We start from the raw sequence: 20,429 nt of genomic DNA on the forward strand, positions 1-20,429 counted from the left end.
TTTATTTATTTATTTAGGGTACCCAGGATTGAACTCAGTGGCACCTGACTACTGAGCCACATCCCCAGCACTATTTTGTATTTTTTATTTAGAGGTTCACTGAGTTGCTTAGTGTCTCGCTTTTGTTGAGGCTTTGAACTCACTATCCTCTTGTTTCATACTCTCGAGCTGCTGGGCCTAACCTAGTGAATCTTTTTGTAATGTGGATCATTTGTATAATTATTATCACAATGCATCTTCCTAAAATAGATTCTAATAGAGTAACTGACATTTGGAGAAAAGACTAACATAAATCATGTTAGATCGGAAAGAAATGACGCCATCATTAACTTTCTGTGGCATCAAGGAAGCTACTTCATCTCCCTGAGCCTCCATTTCCACATGTGGAAACTGAGGCCACCAGAATGGAGATTTGAGTGTTAGTTACTCCATTCTGATTTCACATAAGAAACACCTGTGGAGACTTAAAAAAATGTTAATGTTTAGCATCTGTCCCAAAGGATTCTGGTTTATTTTGTCTATGTTGAGGACACAGTACATTTTTCAAACATTTTTTAAAGCATCTCATGTGATTCTTACCAGCCTCCTAATTGAGAAACACTGATATAGATATTCTCAAAGTTCTTTCTCAATATCTATGAATCTTCTATATCTATAATTTCAGCTGTTTAGGCTAGTTTGTTCTTACAAAATGTGTTTTCTAGTCCTTTAAATATATTCCAAGACCTTTTAATGTCAAGGATTTGTTAACCTTTTTTCAAATAATGTTTTCTACAAATTTAGTATTACCTATTATTATGGATGACCTAGGAAAGTATTTACTTTAAAAAACCTACTTCTCTCTCTCTCTCTCTCTCTCTCTCTCTCTCTCTCTCTCTCTCTCTCTCTCTTCTTCCTTCCCTCCCTCCTCCCTCCTCCCTCCCTTCCTTTCTTCCTTCCTTTCTACCAGGAATTGAACTCAGGGGCACTCAACCACTGAGCCATATCCCCAGCCCTGGCTTTGAACTCATGATCCTCCTGTCTCAGCCTTCCAAGCCACTGGGATTACAGGCATGGGCCACCACACCTGGTCTTTTACAAACATTTCACTAGCAGATACTACTTAGTATAAAAAATTGTTCTACATGACGTCTACTCAAAAGTCATTTTAGTCCTATTAGCTAGTAGGTAATTATACTGTCCTAGGGCTTTTCATATATTAAGCTAGCAACCCTGAAATAGATACCAATATAAACCCCTTTCACAGATCAGAAGGCCAAGAGGCACAAAGATGTTTGGATCTCTCTCCAAGGTCACAAGTCTAGTAAATGTCAAAGGTAGAATTTCATAGAGGTAATTGACTGTAGAGGCTAAAACCTGACTTCTTGCGCTATAATCATAGCTAAAAATTTTCTTCAATTTTATTTTTTGTCAAAAAGTGATTATTTAAACTTATGAAATTTTAAGTGATTTCAGGCCATCTCTCACAAACCATTGTCTAAGCAATTTCTTGCTCATTTCCTACTTTTTCTCTAACTTCATTAATCTCCTAATGGAAATTTTTTGACTTCTCTGGTATTTGTAAGAGTTTTGTTATTTCCTACTAATTGGAGAAGTAATTGCTATTGACACAAATTACACTGGTTTCAGCACCTCATTTTAACTAAACCCTTCCTTTTATTTTTTTTCCTGATACTAGGATTAAACATTGAACTTAGGGGGTACTTTATCACTGAGTTACATCTCCAGAATTTTTACTTTTTATTTTATTATTTTTAATATTTATTTTTAGTTGTAGTTGTCAATACCTTTATTTATTTATTTATTTATTTTTATGAGGTGCTGAGGATTGAACCCAGGGCTTTGCAAGTGCTAGGCGAGTGCTCTACCACTGAGCCACAACCCCAGCCCTTTACTTTATATTTTGAGACAGGGTTTTGCTAGGTTGCTGAGGCTGGCCTTGAACTTATAATATTGCTGCTTTGGCCTCCTGAATAGCTGGATTACAGGAGTGCACCACCATGTCTGGCTTCAATCATTTCCATCTTTATTATCCCATTTTTAATCAGCTTTAAATATACTTGAAGGAAGTAATAAGAAAGTATTTCTCTAAAAAGAATTAATGGGCACTATAATGAATACTTTTATTAAAAATCTAAGCATTTTCTACTCACTAAATTTTCTTTGACTATTAATCTGTTAAGTGGATTTTTACTCTGGAAACACATATGTCACATTTTCTTTACCTTTATTGATCCTAGGCATTTGCATATCATAATGCTTTTGTTTTCTACATTTATTTGTACTGTTTGAATGCAGAAATATATATAACATCTGTGTAATTTTAGTAGCTTCATCAAGATTCTGAATTTTTAAGAAATCATCCCCATTTGGATGCTGGAAAGTATATCAGTTCCCTTTGAAGTAATTTTACACACACACACACACACACACACACACACACACACACGTTTTTCTTAATCTATTTTCCTATAATATTATAAAGATGTTAGACCCCAATAAATAAACACAATAACAGAAATTCCTAGAAGGGGAATATTTAAACTTGAGATTGATATAGAATGATTCCCTCCCCTACTAGAAGTTTTCTCTATGAATTTAACAATGTCAATGGCAACATTGTTAACTAATTTATGGAACATAAAATATAGGTGAATTTCAATGGAGTAGTTTCACACAGCTATAAAGAAGAATATAATTGTCATTTGTAGTAAAAAAGATGGAATTGGAAAGCATCATGGTAAGTGAAATAAACCAGAAACATAAAGTCAAGGGTCATATGTTCTCACATGTTGAAGCTAGAGAGGAAAAAATAAATTAAAAAAGGAACTCATGGAATCAGGAGAGATGCCAATAGAGTAGAGGAAGAGGATCTGGGGGAAGGAGGATGGGAGGTGAAGGGGATGCTGGGTATGAAATTAATCAAATTATACTATGTGCCCATATGAATATGTCAAAATGAATCCCACTATTGTGTATCATTGTAATGCACCAATATAAAACAAATAAATATGGTAAATTTGTGGGTAAAGCAACTTCTAAATTTTCTGTTAATTTTTGTTTTTCTTTCCAAAAGAAACAGTTAATCGATGTGATTCTGCAATTTGTATTTGGGGTAAAAATGGGAGTTCATAACCCAATTGAGTCAAATGTATGAAAGATGATATATCATGAGCTTTGTAATGTTTTGAACAATCAATAAAAAAAAGAAAACAGTTAAGAAACCAAAGATATTTTCATTAAGCACTGGCTTGCCCACATGATGTACAGTTAATGAAAAATGTTTTGTCTTCTTGTATAATAACCTCAGATTGCTATTTAAATATAATGGTTTTTTAAATCCAGTAGAGTTAAACTATCAGATAACAGTAAATTAGGAAACAAAATTATGTTAAAGTATATAATTTGTTCATGTTTTAATCACGTGTTTAATATCAAACTGACAGCTAAGTTTATTCATATTTCTTTTTTTCCTCTTGTTTTTCCTAATTTGCTTGACAATACAATAAATGAGGGGAAAACTGACTGGGACACTCATTTCATTTGAGGAAAATAGGATTTAGCTTCTAGCTGGACTAGTCTCAGTACCTCTGTTTTTCCCAAATAAACAAAAGGTGTATGGAGTGACCAAGACTACATGTGTCTGAATTCTTTTGAGCCTGGTTGAAACATGTACCTCTCTTGGGTTGTTCCGATTGACATTAAGATTCTGTGGAAATGTTTAGATTATCACTTCTGTTACAGAGTTCACAGCTGTCTAAATCAATGGGTATGCCAAATTGTCACTATGCACCCTAAAAGAAGCAGGGCAGAACAGGGACACTCCCTTACAGGGATGGTTCTGATGTAATGATCTGTAAAAGAACTAGTGTTTACTGCTGTGTCTCCAGCATTTAGGATAGTGCCTTGAGTACAGTAGGTGTTCCTTAGCTATTGGTAGGAAGGATGAACTCTAACATTGCAACTTGAACTCCAGGGAAGCACAGCCGTTGTCTCTGATTTTCTCTTATCTTTCCCACTAGCTTGTTGTCTGGCACAAATATGCCACTCAACAAATTCAAAAATGAATGAATAAATCAATAAACCAAATAGGTTTGTTGGGTACTTATTGGACACAAAACTAAGTCACAGATTGTTTTCAGAATCCCCACTTTAATTGGGGGAAGGGGCTGACATATGGAGGTAGGAATCCTAAACTAAAATCACAGTCCAAGTAGGAAATGTCTACTGGAACACAAGTAAAGAATAAAAATAAAAGATCAATTTTTAGAAGTCCTGATTACTTAGTTAAGCTAAGCTTAACTTTTGTTATCTTTTTCTAAACTGTCAAAAATTACATTTGGAAATCTAATGCACATCATCCATTCATTCTCCAATGCCTGACAAGGCAATCTAACACATCATGTGTTTTCAACTCATTCCAGAGAATTTTTTGGAAATTAATTCAAACAATTAATCAAGTAATCAGTATTTATTAAGTACCAACCCTATACCTAGTCCTGGCTAGGTTTTGGGAAATGAAAGATGTATTTTCCCCTTCAAATCAGTTTAATCTAGGGACTTTTAGAAGCAGATCTCAATTTCAACATGAGATTTACCTAAATCCCTGAAGCTTCAACTTTATATGGAAATGTAACCAGATGAGTGTTAATAAAATCAATATAATTATATCAAAACAGTAAGTTCTTTCCTAAACACTATTTTTCATTTGATGTTGACTAAAGCACTATGAAAAAAAGAAATGACTACAACGTTCATTTTCATTGGATAAACTTAGGATTAGAAAACTTAAATAACTTCCCAAAGTTGTCTATGTAGTAAAAAGCAAATATAGCCCCAAATCCACATCTTCCCATTATAAACTCTCATGACTGTCCCATCACACTTTCTGCTATTGGATAAACATCATGGATGATTTCCACATCACTAGAGATTCTTCCAAGTATAATGTTTCCTTCTCATTGTTTCCATAGCTTAACTTTGGAAAGGATAATGTACACACACACAGACACACAATTATTAGTCTCTCACAGAGTCCCTATTACTCCTAGTCTCAAATAAGTAGCTCTTCATTCTTTCCAGTCTCCTTTGAAATGTGAATCTGAGGCAAACTTTGGGCTGTTTTGGCCTCAACTGCCATCATTACACAAAAGTCCCTTTACTCCCAGTCTTCTTTGTGTCAAATCCCTTGCAATACTGCTAGCTGCCTCCAAGCTTGCCAGAATCAAGAACTTGGATAAAATGTAGCTGGCGGAAATTCAATCCAGGCAAGACAAAAGTGATGCTGATAGGCAGAAGTATTTAGAGTAAATAAGAAGAAGTGCTGTTTCACTGGCAATCGGGACATCATACCCACCAAACATAAACAGCTTTGTGGTGTTACTGGACTCTGTTGCTTCTGGACTTCCTAACAGCTACTGTGGCTGGAAATGCCATCTTCCATCTCCAGCTGGCTTGAAGGCTGCATACTTTCTTCCAAATTAAGATTCTGCCACAGTGATGTACACATTTGTCATATCCAGCTGGACTACTATAATGCGTTCTAGTTGGTGCTCAATACACAAAATGACATAAACGCTACAGACAACAGTGTAAAGTAATTTACTTTGTTGGGAAAACTGGCCATCACAATTCAACGCATGTTGAGTCTTTGGATAGGCCCTGTAGCTGTTGAGTCTACGAAGGACCATTAACTTTAGTTACTAAAGATCAACTCATAATACAGGCTAAAGCCAACTAATCTGATACCCAGAACATTGTAAAGAAGATACAAATAATTAATGAATCAAACAGAAAAAGGAAAATGTCAAAATAATAACATAGTATAGACAAAAACCCTTGACTTGTGGTGATTTATCTACAAAGCTTTTAAAATACACTTTTGACTTACAATCATGAATAAGGCAGCATTTGTGTACTTCAAGTATACAAATTCAGCATTCAAGTAGGCCAGCATTTATATACTTCATAGTATATTTTCATTCATTGAAAAACAATGAACATTACATTAAGTTTTGTAACATCACCTGTCAAATTCATCCTATCAAAATGCTACCTTTATGAAAATCTGCTATTCTTTTCCTAATATGAAAAGCTGCAACTGGCAACATATTTCTTCAAATGAATTATCTCCAAATTTTTATTCCAAAGAACATGGAAACTTCGGTTAAACAAAGAACAAAAAAGTGTGTGTGTGTGTGTGTGTGTGTGTGTGTGTGTTATATATAATTTCCTCATTTGAACCAAGATTAAATGGTATAATGAATAATATAGGGCAGAGGTTGAAAAACTTTTACTCTAAAGGGGCAGATAATAAATATTTTAGACTTTACAGGCCATATGGTTTCTGTTCAACTGTGAAAAGCAGTCATAAAACACATGTAAACAAATGAGCACAACTGTGTTCCAATAAAACTTTATAAACACAGAAGATAAAAAAAAAATTCAAAAACCTAAAAACCATTCTTAGCTTCTGGGCCTGCAAATATGAGTAGCAGACTGGATTTAGATTTGGGGCTATCATTTGCTTGCCTCTGTTCTATGTAACCACATTAAATAAGACCTAAAATTCAATACTATCAGGACTTGATGAATCTAGCTCTGCATTGTTTTTCCTGGAAGAAGTTGAGCAAATTAACTTACCTTAGTTTTCTCTTCTGTAAAAAAGAAACAATTCCATTACGACCCTTCATGGGTTATTTCAAACATAAAATTATTATAATTGTACATAGTAAGTGTTCAATTAACAGAATTTATTAATACAAATTCTGCTTTAATGTTAGTTCTCTAGTTTTTTTCAGTGAAAGGATAAGAAAGTTAACTCTTTTGTGTTTAAAATTTCAAAATTATGTTTTCCAGCGCCCAAATCGTCTCTTTTTAAAGAAGGAGGGAACCAGATTTTAAAAAACCATTTGCAATCCCCACTTTGCAAAAATCTTTCTTAAAGCCCAACTCCATCTGAACTGACACCTACCCGATTTCTGTCTTCAAGTGTCAACAGTTCCTTCTCCATGCATTTATCCAAGACATCTTTAACCAGAAGCTTGTCCACCAGAGTGGGCTGAAGGAGGTTCAGCAGTTGGAGACATTCATCGTGAGCCTTCTCAAAAGATGGGGAGGGCAAGTCTGTGAGATCCGGGTTCACATAACGTGCCGCTAAGGTGTTGCCGGTTCTCTGGAGGGCCACCACAAATTCCCGTGTCCAGCCAGGGGACCAGACTTCCTTCTCCAAGGTGTTCAGGAGCAATTCAACTGCGCGCATGTTACCAGAAGTGGCCACGGTCCTGCGAATCTGCTCCTTCACTTCATTAGTCAGAAAGGTCAAGTAGTCCAGGACGGGCTCTACCTGGATGTAACTTTTCAATCTGACCCTGAAGCAAGAGATGAGGTAGCGAAAGTTCTTGTCTGCAGAGAACCCATTCGACATCTTTCCTTCTCAGAGAGGGAGAGGATTCTCCCAACTAGATGGTCCACAGTTGAGTGTTTGCAAGGCTGTCAGCTGCTTTGAGGTGGCAGGGTCCTCTGCGCTGTTCCTAACGACACGGTGACCTGCGGGACCCTGGGCCGGGGCAGGGCAGCGCGGTGGCGCCTGAGCAGGTGGGCAGGCAGGTGGGCAGCGCGCGCGGTGTCCCGGGCGCGGACGCGGCAGGTTCCGACTGACAGGCCGGTTGCTTTGGCTCTGGCAGGGCGACACTTGTACCTTCGCTGAGTCCTGTTTTCCGCCAGGCAGTTGTTGTGGTTAGCTGGACTGGTTTCTGTTTCGATTCTCTTCTCGAAAGACTTTCCATACGTAATCTCCAGGGCCCCAGGGCCGGCAGTGTGTTTCCCGGGAGGAGCCACCCTTTGGTCACTGTGGGTTAGGAGAGGGCTTCGGTAGAGGTCACTACGGGAAATAGGAAAGGAGAGCGAATTTTCTTGGATCCATTAAAACAGCAAAAGCAATGGCAAAGTTCCCCGGGGCCTGTGTTTTGGCTTCTCAGCAGGGTTCTGCCTTAACAATTAGATCCTTTGTCAGCTAAAATGTAGAGAGCAGGAAAGTGTGAGATTTGGGACTTCCCGTGTGGAAAATGAAGAGAGACTGCCCCAGACCCTGATGTGAGCAGAAAGGAATTCCCCTGTGCTAGTGAAGGCACTTAAGTCTGATCCAGCCAGAGGGTGAAATTGCAAGGGACTGGACAGGAGATGAAGCTAAGAAAAACAGGGTTCCAAAATCCAGGAACCCCAGAACACCAGAAGGAAGTTACCTTTGCACCCTTCCTAAAATAAACCTGACCTCTGGCCTCCCAAGAACTAATTTGTTCCGCCAAGAATTTGGGTGTGAGTATGGGAAAAAAAAATAATAATAAACAGTTATAGCCTGATTTCCTCAGGCCTAGATTGCTAGTATTTATATATCCTTGACCAGGGCCTGATGACAGATGCAGAAGTACTTTAACCACTAACTCAGTTCAGGAGGAAGCCAAGACTGAAGTTTTCCTATCTCCCAGCATGTGAGTTCCCATATTCTTTAATAGATAACTTTCTTTTAATAAAACAAAACAAAACAAAACAAAATCCCCAACAACTTATTTTTGATATAGCTGCCATTCTTTTCTTGGATTCCATACAGCAAGTTTTGGCTGAAGCAACTAGGAACTTAATTAGCAACTAATGTACCAACTTGTAGTAAACATCAACATTTGTCTATGTCATGAGAGGGAAAAAAAAAAGACATTCACACTGAAAAATGGCAGCTTCATTTCAGTACAGAAGCCACAAAAACACAAGTGCTTCAGGTTGCGGCTCACTAGAAGGCATTCTGCAGCCCTGGGCAACTGTGGTTGTAGTAGTATATGATAATAACTTCATGGTTCGGAATTACATGGTAGATGGAGGGGTCATTTAGGCCATCAAAGATATATTTAGGAAAATTAATGTTAGCAAAGCATATTCAGTGACATGTGGATAATACACTGAAGCCTGGTGGTTCTTTGGACCTTGGGAATTTCAGAGTCTTTAGGTTTATTTACTGAGGCATACATAATACACAGATAAGCAATTTACAGCATATTGTCTTATTTTATTCTAGAATTATAGTATATGACTAAGACTCTCTTCCAAAGAACTGTAAGCTCATGGAAGAAGGGACATATGTATAGTGGCCAGTAAAATGCTATATGAATAGGAGGCCCTTGATGATTTCACCTCTGAACAGGAATATTGAGTTGATGTCTGGCCTGATGTCTAGCACACAGAATTATTGAAGTGAATGGAACCTTGGCCCTGTGGAGTTCTTTATTTTCTGTTTCTTCATAGGACCCTATTATTTCTTGTTTAGGGAGTTGACTTTGTAATTAGATAAAAGAGAATCAAATTTGATGTTTCTACAGAAGTATTCAGCTTACTAATTTTAGTTATTAAGTCTACAAAGATCTCATTTTGGGCTATTGCAAAAATGTATCTCCCAATGCCTCCCCACCCCTGCCAGCTACCTGTGGGTTTAATTCAATATGTTGAAGCACAAACTGACCCATCAACCAAAAGCCATTCTGTTCCCTGGCACCTATCCTTCGATATTTTGGTTCTAAACACTGGAGAAAGAGAAGGGATTGGTTATTTTCTATGGGGAAACAGATAGTGTCATTTTTTTAACCAGTAAATTGTTGTCCTGGTGGAGAAGGAGTCAAAAATTATTCAAATTATATCATTCATTCACTTGCTCAAGAAATATTTACTAATACTTTATGATCAGCTCTGTTCTAAATGCAGTTAATAAAGTGAAAAATACAAAATAAAGTAAGTAAATAAATAATAATATATTTAAAAGTTTCTATTTTTATAGAACCCACATACTAAATGGGAGTGGAAAGACAGATAATTAAATAGCAACCAACAAATATCCAATGTGCCAGATAAGGATAAATGCTATGAGGACTATGGTTAAGAGCTAGATGAAAATACACACTACAGTTTTTCTGTCTGGTTTTCCATGTATAACTGTCCTTGCTTACCTGTCATTATCAACATCACATGATAATACCAACAATAATCCATAGTCATTCTCAGTTGAAGTTGTTGAATAAGGATTGAGTGATAAGGACTGAGTGTGTTGGGAACAGTAAAGGAAATAGAAAGGAACCTCTCTTTCAGGAATCTGCCATTATTTTGATAGGGCCGCTTATAGAGAAAGGTTGAAGAAACAAAAACCAAGCCCCTGTCTCTCAAAAAGAATCTTTTTTCTTCATGTATATTTTTGCATGGTGATTTAGTTTATTTTCTGCCTTTTCTTTGGGTATTTTCCTTGGTCTGGTTTCTTCTAATATCTTTCACTTTCATTTTTTTATTTTCCCAATGTGAATTTCAGTTTCCTTTCTCTTTTGAGATAGGAAAGGCTGCTGATCTATGTCTTTCCCTTTTTTTCCTGGACCTGCCTGTTATTCATACCCTGCCTCCTCCACCAAAATAATTTCCAGCTTCCATCAGTTTTAAAACACTCTTTAGTGTTTTGTTCTTTGTGTGGTAGTTCAGGAAGATCCTGAATAACTGATTCTCATTATTGTCCAACTTTTCATTTTAATTTTTTACATTTAAGTAATAGGAACAATCACAGTTGTCATGAGAATATAATGGTCACATGAAGCAGTAATATTTTTCCAAATAAATTGACAAAGAATTTAATTTAATGAGAAAATCTTTAAGAATTTTTAGATAGTCTTTCATTGGTTTACTAAATTATATCAATAATTACTAAATTATATCAATGTGACTTAAAATGTTAAATGTTAAATGTTAAATGCTTTTACCCTAGCAGTGTTGAGTTGTGGTTATGCAAAGAGACTGAGCCCAGACTGTAGGGTTCACAGTTAGCATGATCTAATTATAGTATGATTAAGAGACTCTCCTAAAATACTTCAGTTGTAAAATAATGATGCCAGTATTATGTCGTAAAGTTATTCTATTCTAAGCATGGACCAAAAAGCACTTATCACTAGACTTGAAATGTTTATGTACCTAGAAAGTGACTGCAGCCCAATATGCTTACAGAAATAAAAGAAAAGAGATTGTACCAACTTTCAAACCAAGTACATTCTATAAAGGAAATAATTTAGTTTTGTATAAAATAAGTAGCCAATATATATAATTTGTATATAATAAGTAGTCTATACTCAGCATCTTTTATTTTTGCAAGAAATTGATAGGCTTATTTATCAGGAGTATTTATTATTAAGTAACACTGATTTAACTTTCTATTTCAAACCATTAGTGGTCCCATAATAGGGGAAAAAAGTTTTAGCTAAGTTCACTTGATTTTGATAATTATTTCCTAGTTACTTCTACCAATTCAGTTTACATTGTAGTTTCTAGTGTTCACATATAAAAGTTTGTTTGTTTTGTTTTTTATATAACAAATAGTTTTGGCAAACAAATCATATTTCAGTGGATAATTTTTCAAACATTCATTTTTCAAATGCTTCCACATTAGCCTAAGTCTTTTGAAAACAATTTCTTTCATGTGTTTTTGTTAAAATGGTACTTTCACCTCAAAGGCATAGATTTTGTTTCTTGTATTTTATTTTAAATGCTGGCTAGGCACAAATGTGATCCCAATGACACAGGATACTGAGGCAGGAGTATCATAGGTTGAGCTTAGCAAGACCTTAAGTGACGTAGTGAGTCCTTGTCTGAAAATGAAAAACAAAAGGGTCGAGGAGATGGCTCAGTGGTAAAGCACCTCTGAGTTCAATCTTTAGTACCAAATAAATAAATAAAATGCTAAGGGTCAGTATCTTGTCAAATGTAATTAGACTGCCATTTTCTTCACCCTGCAATGGTCACTGTGGGGTTAGATGTTGAGAAGTGGAGGTTTTAATTGCTTCATGCCCACTGTATACAAATTGTTAAATATTTTTTACTCCCCTCCTGCTAATTTTACAATGGATAGTCTTGAAGTAGGACTAGGAATATTAGGGCTATAGAATGAGCTATTGAAATAAACTATAGAAATACATTGAAACAAATTTCAGAATTGCTAAATAACAAAAAATTACACTAAAAAATTTAAAAATGAAACATTTTAAACTCCAAATATTGCTTATCATTAATGCACAAGATTCTGTAAGTTGCATTCAAAAAATCTCATTTCATTCACCTGATTCTTTACTTTTTAGTTTTTGGTTGTATTGTATAATATTATAGTTGTACATATAAGTGCTTTTTTTCAATAAATGCATCTATATTCTTAGGAGTATGTATTCAAATTTTCATTTGTTTTTTCAGTACTAGGGATTGAAAGTAGGGCCTTGCACATTCTAGGTAAGTGTTCTCTTACTGAGCTATATTCTAGCCCTTTCCATTTTCTGGTTTGAGACAGGATCATGCTAAGTTGCTCAGGCTGGCCTCAAACTTGGTATCTTCCTACCTTAATCTCCCTAGTAGCTGAAATTACAGGCATTGTTCCCAGCTCATGTTCAACTATTTTAAATGACAAGGAGCAAAACATTCTGATTTTTGATAGTAAACAAATGCTACAGGAACTTCAGGCATTTTTTGGAATATGACCCAAAGAATTCAAGAAAATTTGTTTCCCAGTTTCTTTACCTTCCTAATATACATACTGCTTTTGAAGAGTATTTCCCAAAAGGAAGTACCAAACAGCACACTTGATTCCCTTTTTGTGGTCACAAAGTGAGCCAGATGACAGTATAAGAAATTTTTTCTCAGCCCTATCTTCAGAATAGCCTCACATGGAAAGATGTTTAACTCTTGCACCAAAAGCTCCTTGATTTGAAACTGTAACATCAGTTAATTTTCTCTTCAAACCCACTTGTGATCGCACTGTCCAGCCTGAGGTGAGAATGAGAGATTACAGCTTCTGCTAGCCTATGGAGAATATGCGTGAAAGTGAATAGTTATGTTCTGTACCATTGTTCCAAATGGTTCATTGTGCATACTGAGCCATTACTCGTCAGGGGTTCTGTTATTTTGAGCCTCTGGTCACATTTACCTTGGCTTCTATGTATTTCTGTTTAAAGATGCCTTATTAATATATATTGTTGATTCATTAACAGCAAATTATTCATGACTAATGCTATAACTTAAGCCTGAACAAAACTTATCTAACATATTTATTTTAATAATATATCAACAGATATTAAGGCACATGGAAGCCTTTCTATGTTTAGGAGCATTAGACAGTACTTTAGCACTGGGCCTGAAAGGCATCTCAAATAGTCAAACACCAACAAAGCATATACACACACACAAACTCTCTCTCTCTCTCTCTCTCTCTCTCTCTCTCTCTCTCTCTCTCTCTCTCTCTCACACACACACACACACACACACACACACACACACACACACACAAACCTGCTAAAGGGTCACTTGCTGTAGTGTGAGGCTGAGACAAGAAAGCAGAACCTTGGTTTATTTGACCTCAGTGGGAGCACATGGGTTGTGTGATTCAATGTTTTTTTGTTCTATATGTGTTTGCAAAAGACTGGAAAAATACCACAAAATACCACAAGTATCCAAGTATGGATTTTGGGATTACAACTTTTAGAGGGGGTCTACAAGGAGTTGACTAGACCACAGGGGCTTTGCTTTCATGTGTGGGACCTGTGTCCTTATAAAGGCCATGAGGAATTGAGATTGGTCCCTTTTGTCCTTCTATCTAACATATTAGGATCATCATTCAAGACATCATCTTGAAAGCAGAAATGGGGCCCTCACCAAACCCAGAAGTTGTTAGCATCTTGATCTTGGGCTTTCTGTCCTCCAGAACTGTGAGGCAATGGATGTCTCTTCTTTATAAATTACCCAGTCTTAGGCATATTTTTTTATCATTGGTAACAGACTGAGAAAAACTGTATGTGTAGGCAAACACATACACACAAACATACATACATAGAGCCTAACCAGTGTTATTTGAAAAACTGGATTATGTTTTGTAGATGTATTTCTGAATTATTTATAATTCAGTTTTGCTAATGCTATGAATTAAATGGACATGTATTTTCAGAAATTTATTAAGGAACATGCTGTAGTTTGGAGCATTCATCCACCAAGTCCATTGACCTGGACAATGTCACATATTTGCTTAGGAACAAATAAAACCTATTATATATTATATAAAATATGTAGATTCATTGCAGTAGCACTTTGAGCTCTTCAAATATAAATTTGTATCTGGTATTTGGAAAAAATGGAATGCAAAAAAATGGATTACATATAATTAAACTGAAAAAGCCATCTAATGTCTATGAACTAGAGAGAAAATAGCAAGTACAAGGAATATAATTCAGGTACTTTGGAAGAATGCTTGCTTACCTCAAGTCATATTGTTGCCTACACCCTTTGTTGTTCTTTAGTCTACAGGTTTAGGAAAGAGACAAGGGACAGAAGAAGCAATTCATCTCTTGTTAGGGTAGGTAACTATAGTTTTTTTATATTTTTACCAACCACAAAGAGGGAAGTTAGGGATACTATTAAGAAATTCAAATTTCATACCAAAATAATGTAGTTATTTTGCTGCAAATTTTTATGCCATAGATGAACAATGTTCAAACTGAGAAGATTCTGTGTGCCTTAATGCTAGATAACTTATAGGGAGATGGACAGAAACTCAGTTGGTGAAGCTTTGGGTCATGCCCCCTATTCCAAAGAAAGCAAATCTCTCTCTAATTTTTTAAAACTTTGGGATTTATGTATTTTTGAAAAGGTGTTTGAATATCTCTGTATAGAAAGACCAAAACATGATGTCTAAAGAATTCTTATAAAAATAGAAATATTGATTCAGAGCCTTCTTGGACTGACACACTGACACACACACACACAAACACACACACACACACACACACACACACACACAAACACACACACACACTTGACAAGTAGCAAGATGGGTTCCAGACAGGATTCTGGCTTTATCCACAGGCTCTGAAACCCGTTTACTATTTTGTAGAGTGAGGGAAAGGGGCTTCAATAATATTGTACTGCTATTGTGGTAAGTGAGAGTGCATGGATAATGTTGGTAAATGAGTGAAGTAATGCTGCATTTAGTTATTGAGGTCACAAATTATGTCATGTTTTACAACATGAAATTATACTGCACTATAAAAATATTTCCTGGGCTGGGGATGTGGCTCAAGCAGTAGCGCGCTCTCCTGGCATGCGTGCGGCCCGGGTTGGATCCTCAGCACCACATACCAATAAAGATGTTGTGTCCGCCGAGAACTAAAAAATAAATATTAAAAATTCTCTCTCTCTCTCTCTCTCTCCTCTCTCACTAAAAAAAAAAAATATTTCCTGATTACTCCTAAAAGAATTATTTTTTTCTTCTCTGTCTCCCTAATGAATATGTATGTGTCTTATTTGCTTACATGGGTATTTGTGTTGAGAATACTTAAATTTAAAGGCCCCCAGAGCTTGTATAGTCCTTCCTACTCCCTAGAACTTGGTGGAAATTTTTAGAACTTCTTCAGCACTGATGATTTCATTTTGTTCATTGTTTTCTCCCTCGAATGCAGGAAGAACTTCAATGGGGAAATATTTACACTATGTGAAAGTGACAAAGTTGTCTAAATTATTCTATTGCTTCAAATGATCTACTTAGTAATACTCTGGGGGCTGGAGGTGTAGTCAGTGACAGAGTATGTGCTTAGCACAAATGAGGCCCTGAGTTCAATTCCTGGGTCTGAAAAAGAAAGGAATCAATCAATCAATCAATCAATAAAAGGTATTTTAAGATGAATGACTTATAGTTTTAATAGAAAAGCAAAAGTAAATAAGGCTGCAGGCATGGACTGTTAATGATATCTAGTATATGCCTCAGAACTGCTTTAGTCATTTCAAAGTAGTATATGCTCACAAATGTGATGCATGCTGTTCATTAAGAATTAAGAGTTATATTAACATTTTATATTGTGAAACTTATAAAAATGTTTCAGGTGAAACTTTTCTCACACACACACACAAAAAAAAAAAAAAAAAAAGAAAGAAAGAAAAGGAAACAAGAAATGACTTCTGGAGGTTGAATAAATTTCTCTGATGGGGCTGAGAATTACCTAAGGCTCATTATATGTACAGAAATCTAAATAAAAAGATGTCTTCTCTGAAGAGCTGGTGGACGCAAGCAGTCAAGGCCAAATCTTTATCTTGGTTGTATTCAAGTCTTATCAGAAAGGTAGTTAAGTGGGATCCCCTTCTGAGATTTCCTTCCTGAGCCTTCTCTGTGCTACTACCCATACATGAAGCTTCCCTCTGCCGCCACCTTGTGGGGCTTTATCAAATTTTAACTGCATTAGTAGTGATTAAGCTGATATCAACTAAGCAAAATTGTAGCTATGTACAATTATAGAATTTTTGGAAGCTAATAGAAAAGTGATAATCTATATTTTTAGTGGCTTCCCCTAAATATAATTTAAAGTGTTTTTTTAAAAATAAAAGCAAAGAAGGTAACCTTCTCCCTGATTATCTGTGCTACTAATCCTTTGCCCAATCTTGGAAAGAAATTCATTTTAAATTAAGCTGCTCCGGACCCAGGATACTTCTGCTACAGAGTCAGAGGGTAAGAAGGGAGGCACCTACATGTAGGGCATTGAGACTGTGTAGGGCTACTTTGACTACACCCACCTTATACCTTCCTGACATTCCTTATGTGATCTCCTGGTGTCCTGGGTTTCCCTACAGGTACAGCACTTGCCTCACTTTTTTGAAACTTCATTTTGACTTATCTGCCATTCCCAGTAAGCTGTAAGCTCCACAAGGCCAGGAAACATATCTTTATCCTTTCTGAATCCTCTCATCAGCAGTAGAGCCTCAGACAGAAGCAACACTCAATGAATCGACTTTCTTTGGAAAATCCTTTTTTTCCTTAGAAGGGGAAACCTATAGGGTTGGGGCCAGATTAATTTAATCTAATCAATATACCCCACCCTCTAGTTATAGGGATTAAGTAAGGGATGGTCATGTACTCCAATTAGAACCAAAGAGATAAAGTGGAAATTCTCCAAGCTATTTGTGAATCAAGGGTTGAGAGGGGGCCTCCGTCCTCTACTAAGGAAGAGGGAGAGGGACAGAAACTGTTGATATACCAGAAGAAGCCTAATCTGAATCCAAGATTGGTGAGTCATATGAGTCAATATATTTTCTTGTTTGGATATGTTGAGTTGGGCTTTCTTCACAACATACAGATTAATTGAACTAATGGGGAATATCTCCCTTTTTCACAGGAGAAACCGAGATTCAAACTGAGTTACTAATGTCTCAAAATCAATCGATAAAGTTGGAATCAGTTTGAATCCAGATTATGCTTGTTTTACGATTCCTTCAAGAGAATAACTAGAATCAATCTGACTTCTCTTGAAGTCAGACTGTGTATGTGAATTAATAAAATCTGTATTAATAAAGTTTAAAATAATCAGTAAAATTTGTTCTAACTCTGGCATTGATACTAATTTATTATCTTCATAATATGGTTAAAATCTGATAGACATATTTTACGCATATGCCTCTCCAATAGCTATCACTCTTGTTTTCCTCAAAGCATTTCTCAACTTATGTAAAAAATTTATTTAAAATAATATGCAGAGGAATACTTTACTGAGGAAATTTAATGCAAATTATTATTTGATCTTTCTTATTCTTATACCCAATATTTTTCTCCTATAAGGTCCTTGCTTAGCATCTGGATGGCAATCTTAAGTGACAGCCGCCATTTTAAGGAAAAAGTTGCGCTTTCCAGCCCAAGGGCATTTCTTAGAAAGGCACACCACTTCCTCATACTAACCCAACCCCTAACTACCAACATTAGGACTTGCTGGGCTCTGATTCCTGAGCCTGCCCCTTAAAGTCCCGAAACCCAAGTCTGTTTTGCCTTTCTTTGCTTTAGAGGCTATAGAAAGATGGCCTTTATTTGTCAGGTCTGACAAATAAGTTCTCCTGTGTATTTCTGCCTGATCTTTCATTTCTTGCTTACCTGTCTCTCGTTCCTTGCTTTCCCTTCACCTCTTACATTCCAACTGAACCCCTTTTTTGTACCTTTCCATTTGATTATATTTTTGGATATCATTAACTATGATTTTATTAGACAATTTATGGAAAACTCTTGCATAAAGATTCTGTTACTAGGTAACATCCTCCTTTCTCCTCCCTTTCTCCTGGGCTGGTTGCCTAGTTCTCTTTAACATGTGGCCCAAGTATGCAATCCAATGGTAGCTGATAAAAATCTAGTTTTTTTTTTCTTCTCTTTCTCTCCTAGATAGCCTAGTTGCTCAGTCATGTATTTTGATGCACTATTTAATATAATTATTCTATAAATATCACCTTATGCAATTTATTTGGATCTTTTTTTTCCCCTTACAGAATAATTACATAGGTTGAGACTCTAATTAAAAGAGTTGTTAAATTGGGGCAGAGTTGTAAGGTGAGTTTCAGAACTTCTTTTTTCTTCAATATACTTGATATTTTTCAATTGCCCTTGAAGATCTGCTCTTCATCTTTCTCTACATTGCTCTGTGTCCTGAGAGGCTGACCTTTTTATCAACTACTTCCTTTTCCTCTGGTTTCTGATCAGGTTTAGCCAACAGAAGCACTGATAGGAGATCAAAGGCAGGGAGAAGGATGAGGTTTGGGAATTTCTTCTCTCAAATTCATGTCATCTGGCTCAGCCTGCGTCTCTGCATTAAAGGTCATATATCATGGAGCCTCTTCATATAGCAAGTTTATCCAGGTTTCAGTAACTGCACTCTTGTCTTCTTGTACCATCAGCCCAAGGGTGGTACTAGTGCCTCAGTGTTTTAAGAGAATGCTTTTTCATCCCTTATCAGTGTCTCTTACCTATGTGGATAACTTTGTAAATAGTGAGTGTATGACAACCCTTTTATTGTTGTGTTTTGAATGTGCCATCAGCTTTTTTTTTTTTTTTTAATGGCAGCAGCTAAGCGTTATGGTTAAAGACCAGAAAGCAAGACATGTGTCCAAGTGAAGCCAGAATTAAAAGATGCAGTGAGTATAGATACAGTCAGTATAGATAGGTAAATCCAGTCGGGTAGGATCATAGAGGCCAATTTGGGTCCAGGAAGTTGGAGGGGGGATTTAAATCCTAATGCCTTCAGAGCTCTTCCTCCACCCTAATCAAGATAACCTTTTCCTGCTCCAACCTGTTGCTGAGATTACTTGTCCCAGGAATTTTTCCTTCCTTCTTGGCACTTCCAGCCTAACTGCTTCTTAACTTTTGGCCATCTCATTGAGCATCTCCTGGGCCTAGTCACATATGCAGGAAAGAAAGAGATAAGGGAAAGAGGGCAGGAGAACAAAGGAAGCCTAGGACATATTAAAAAAGACAAATCCCTTACTTCTTGGGATACGAGGATACCAGCTATGGACCCCTTCTCCTTCTCAGGAGAAGTCTATATTCCCCCTTTTTAAATAAACCCTGCTTTATATGCTTGCCTTGGCATGCTTCTCTAGTCTTGTACTTTAACATTTGAGGGAGCAGAACTCTGTAACCAGCGGTATCACAAGGTGAGCTTGGTTGAGTGGATCTCATGTGGTGTGTTTACTGGGCTTGTTGTACCCACTCTGGGTTCTCTTGGCACCATTACAGATCACAGGTCTTCATCTATGTCAGTAAACATCTTAATTCCTACCTTTAGGGACTTTATAAGGAAGATTCCAAGATTATTCTTTTCATTTTGATTTAGTTTCTAATTAAAAATATTAAGTTTTAAATCAGTTAATTCTCAGATTTTAAGTAGCTACAAAAGCTCTAAGAATGGGACTTTACTTGTTCACTCATCATTCATTCAAAACTGTACAAGCACTGTGGGTTATTATTTTAACATGAAAAATGACCAGGTTATGTTTTGTTTGAAAAACATTTTGCGATTGTTTTGGTCTATATCCACCTTAAAAGTTTAACTTATTACTATCCTAGTTTTCTCTTAAAATGTAATTGATGCTACTTATTTCCCAAGATTGTTATGAAGATCAAATATGATAATGTGAAAAACTGTCTGTGAAAGATATCCCGTGCTATGTGCTATATAAATACACCAATTGTAATTTGTTCATTCTTATTACAGGTCTCATTTGAACAAATAGTTTTAGAAATTTGGGAGTGTCTTATTTCACACATATATAAAACACCTGAGGATTAATATGAAAATGTGTTGATCTCAGCTTTCATCCAGTCTAAAATCTACTGAAGAATTGGGTCACTTTTCTTTTTAATGAAACTATTTTTATTTTTTTGTAATAGGCGTTATCTCACTTGATTCACATTATACTTAAGCAAGTTACTAATAAAAGCAATAAGCACCAAAAAAGCATCCATTTAACATTTAGTTTATATATTTCTAAAGTCAGTTTTGTGAGTTTATCAACCCATCTTATGTATATGTAATCTAAAATATATTCATGAGCATGAAACTTAGATTTAAAATTTAAGATAG

At 36.1% G+C, this 20,429-nt stretch overlaps 2 protein-coding genes across 5 annotated transcripts in view; one reads left to right on the forward strand and one right to left on the reverse strand.

Annotated features, from left to right (window-relative positions):
• The window catches only part of Ifih1 (interferon induced with helicase C domain 1), a 55,317-nt gene extending 47,891 nt beyond the window's left edge, over positions 1-7,426 (reverse strand). For all 4 annotated transcript variants that reach the window (XM_040294390.2, XM_040294388.2, XM_040294389.2 and 1 more), the window contains exon 1: positions 6,974-7,426. In XM_040294390.2, coding sequence (XP_040150324.2) covers positions 6,974-7,426 — 453 coding nt within the window. The remainder of the gene's footprint in view (positions 1-6,973) is intronic.
• A 36-nt stretch (positions 7,427-7,462) lies between these two features.
• Positions 7,463-20,429, forward strand: part of Gca (grancalcin) — a 46,474-nt gene continuing 33,507 nt past the window's right edge. Inside the window, exon 1 of the mRNA XM_021729162.3 lies at positions 7,463-7,596. The gene's annotated coding sequence lies outside the window, so the exon portion shown is untranslated. The remainder of the gene's footprint in view (positions 7,597-20,429) is intronic.

This window comes from Ictidomys tridecemlineatus, chromosome 7 (genome assembly GCF_052094955.1).
Source record: "Ictidomys tridecemlineatus isolate mIctTri1 chromosome 7, mIctTri1.hap1, whole genome shotgun sequence".
NCBI classification, from domain to species: Eukaryota; Metazoa; Chordata; class Mammalia; order Rodentia; family Sciuridae; genus Ictidomys; species Ictidomys tridecemlineatus.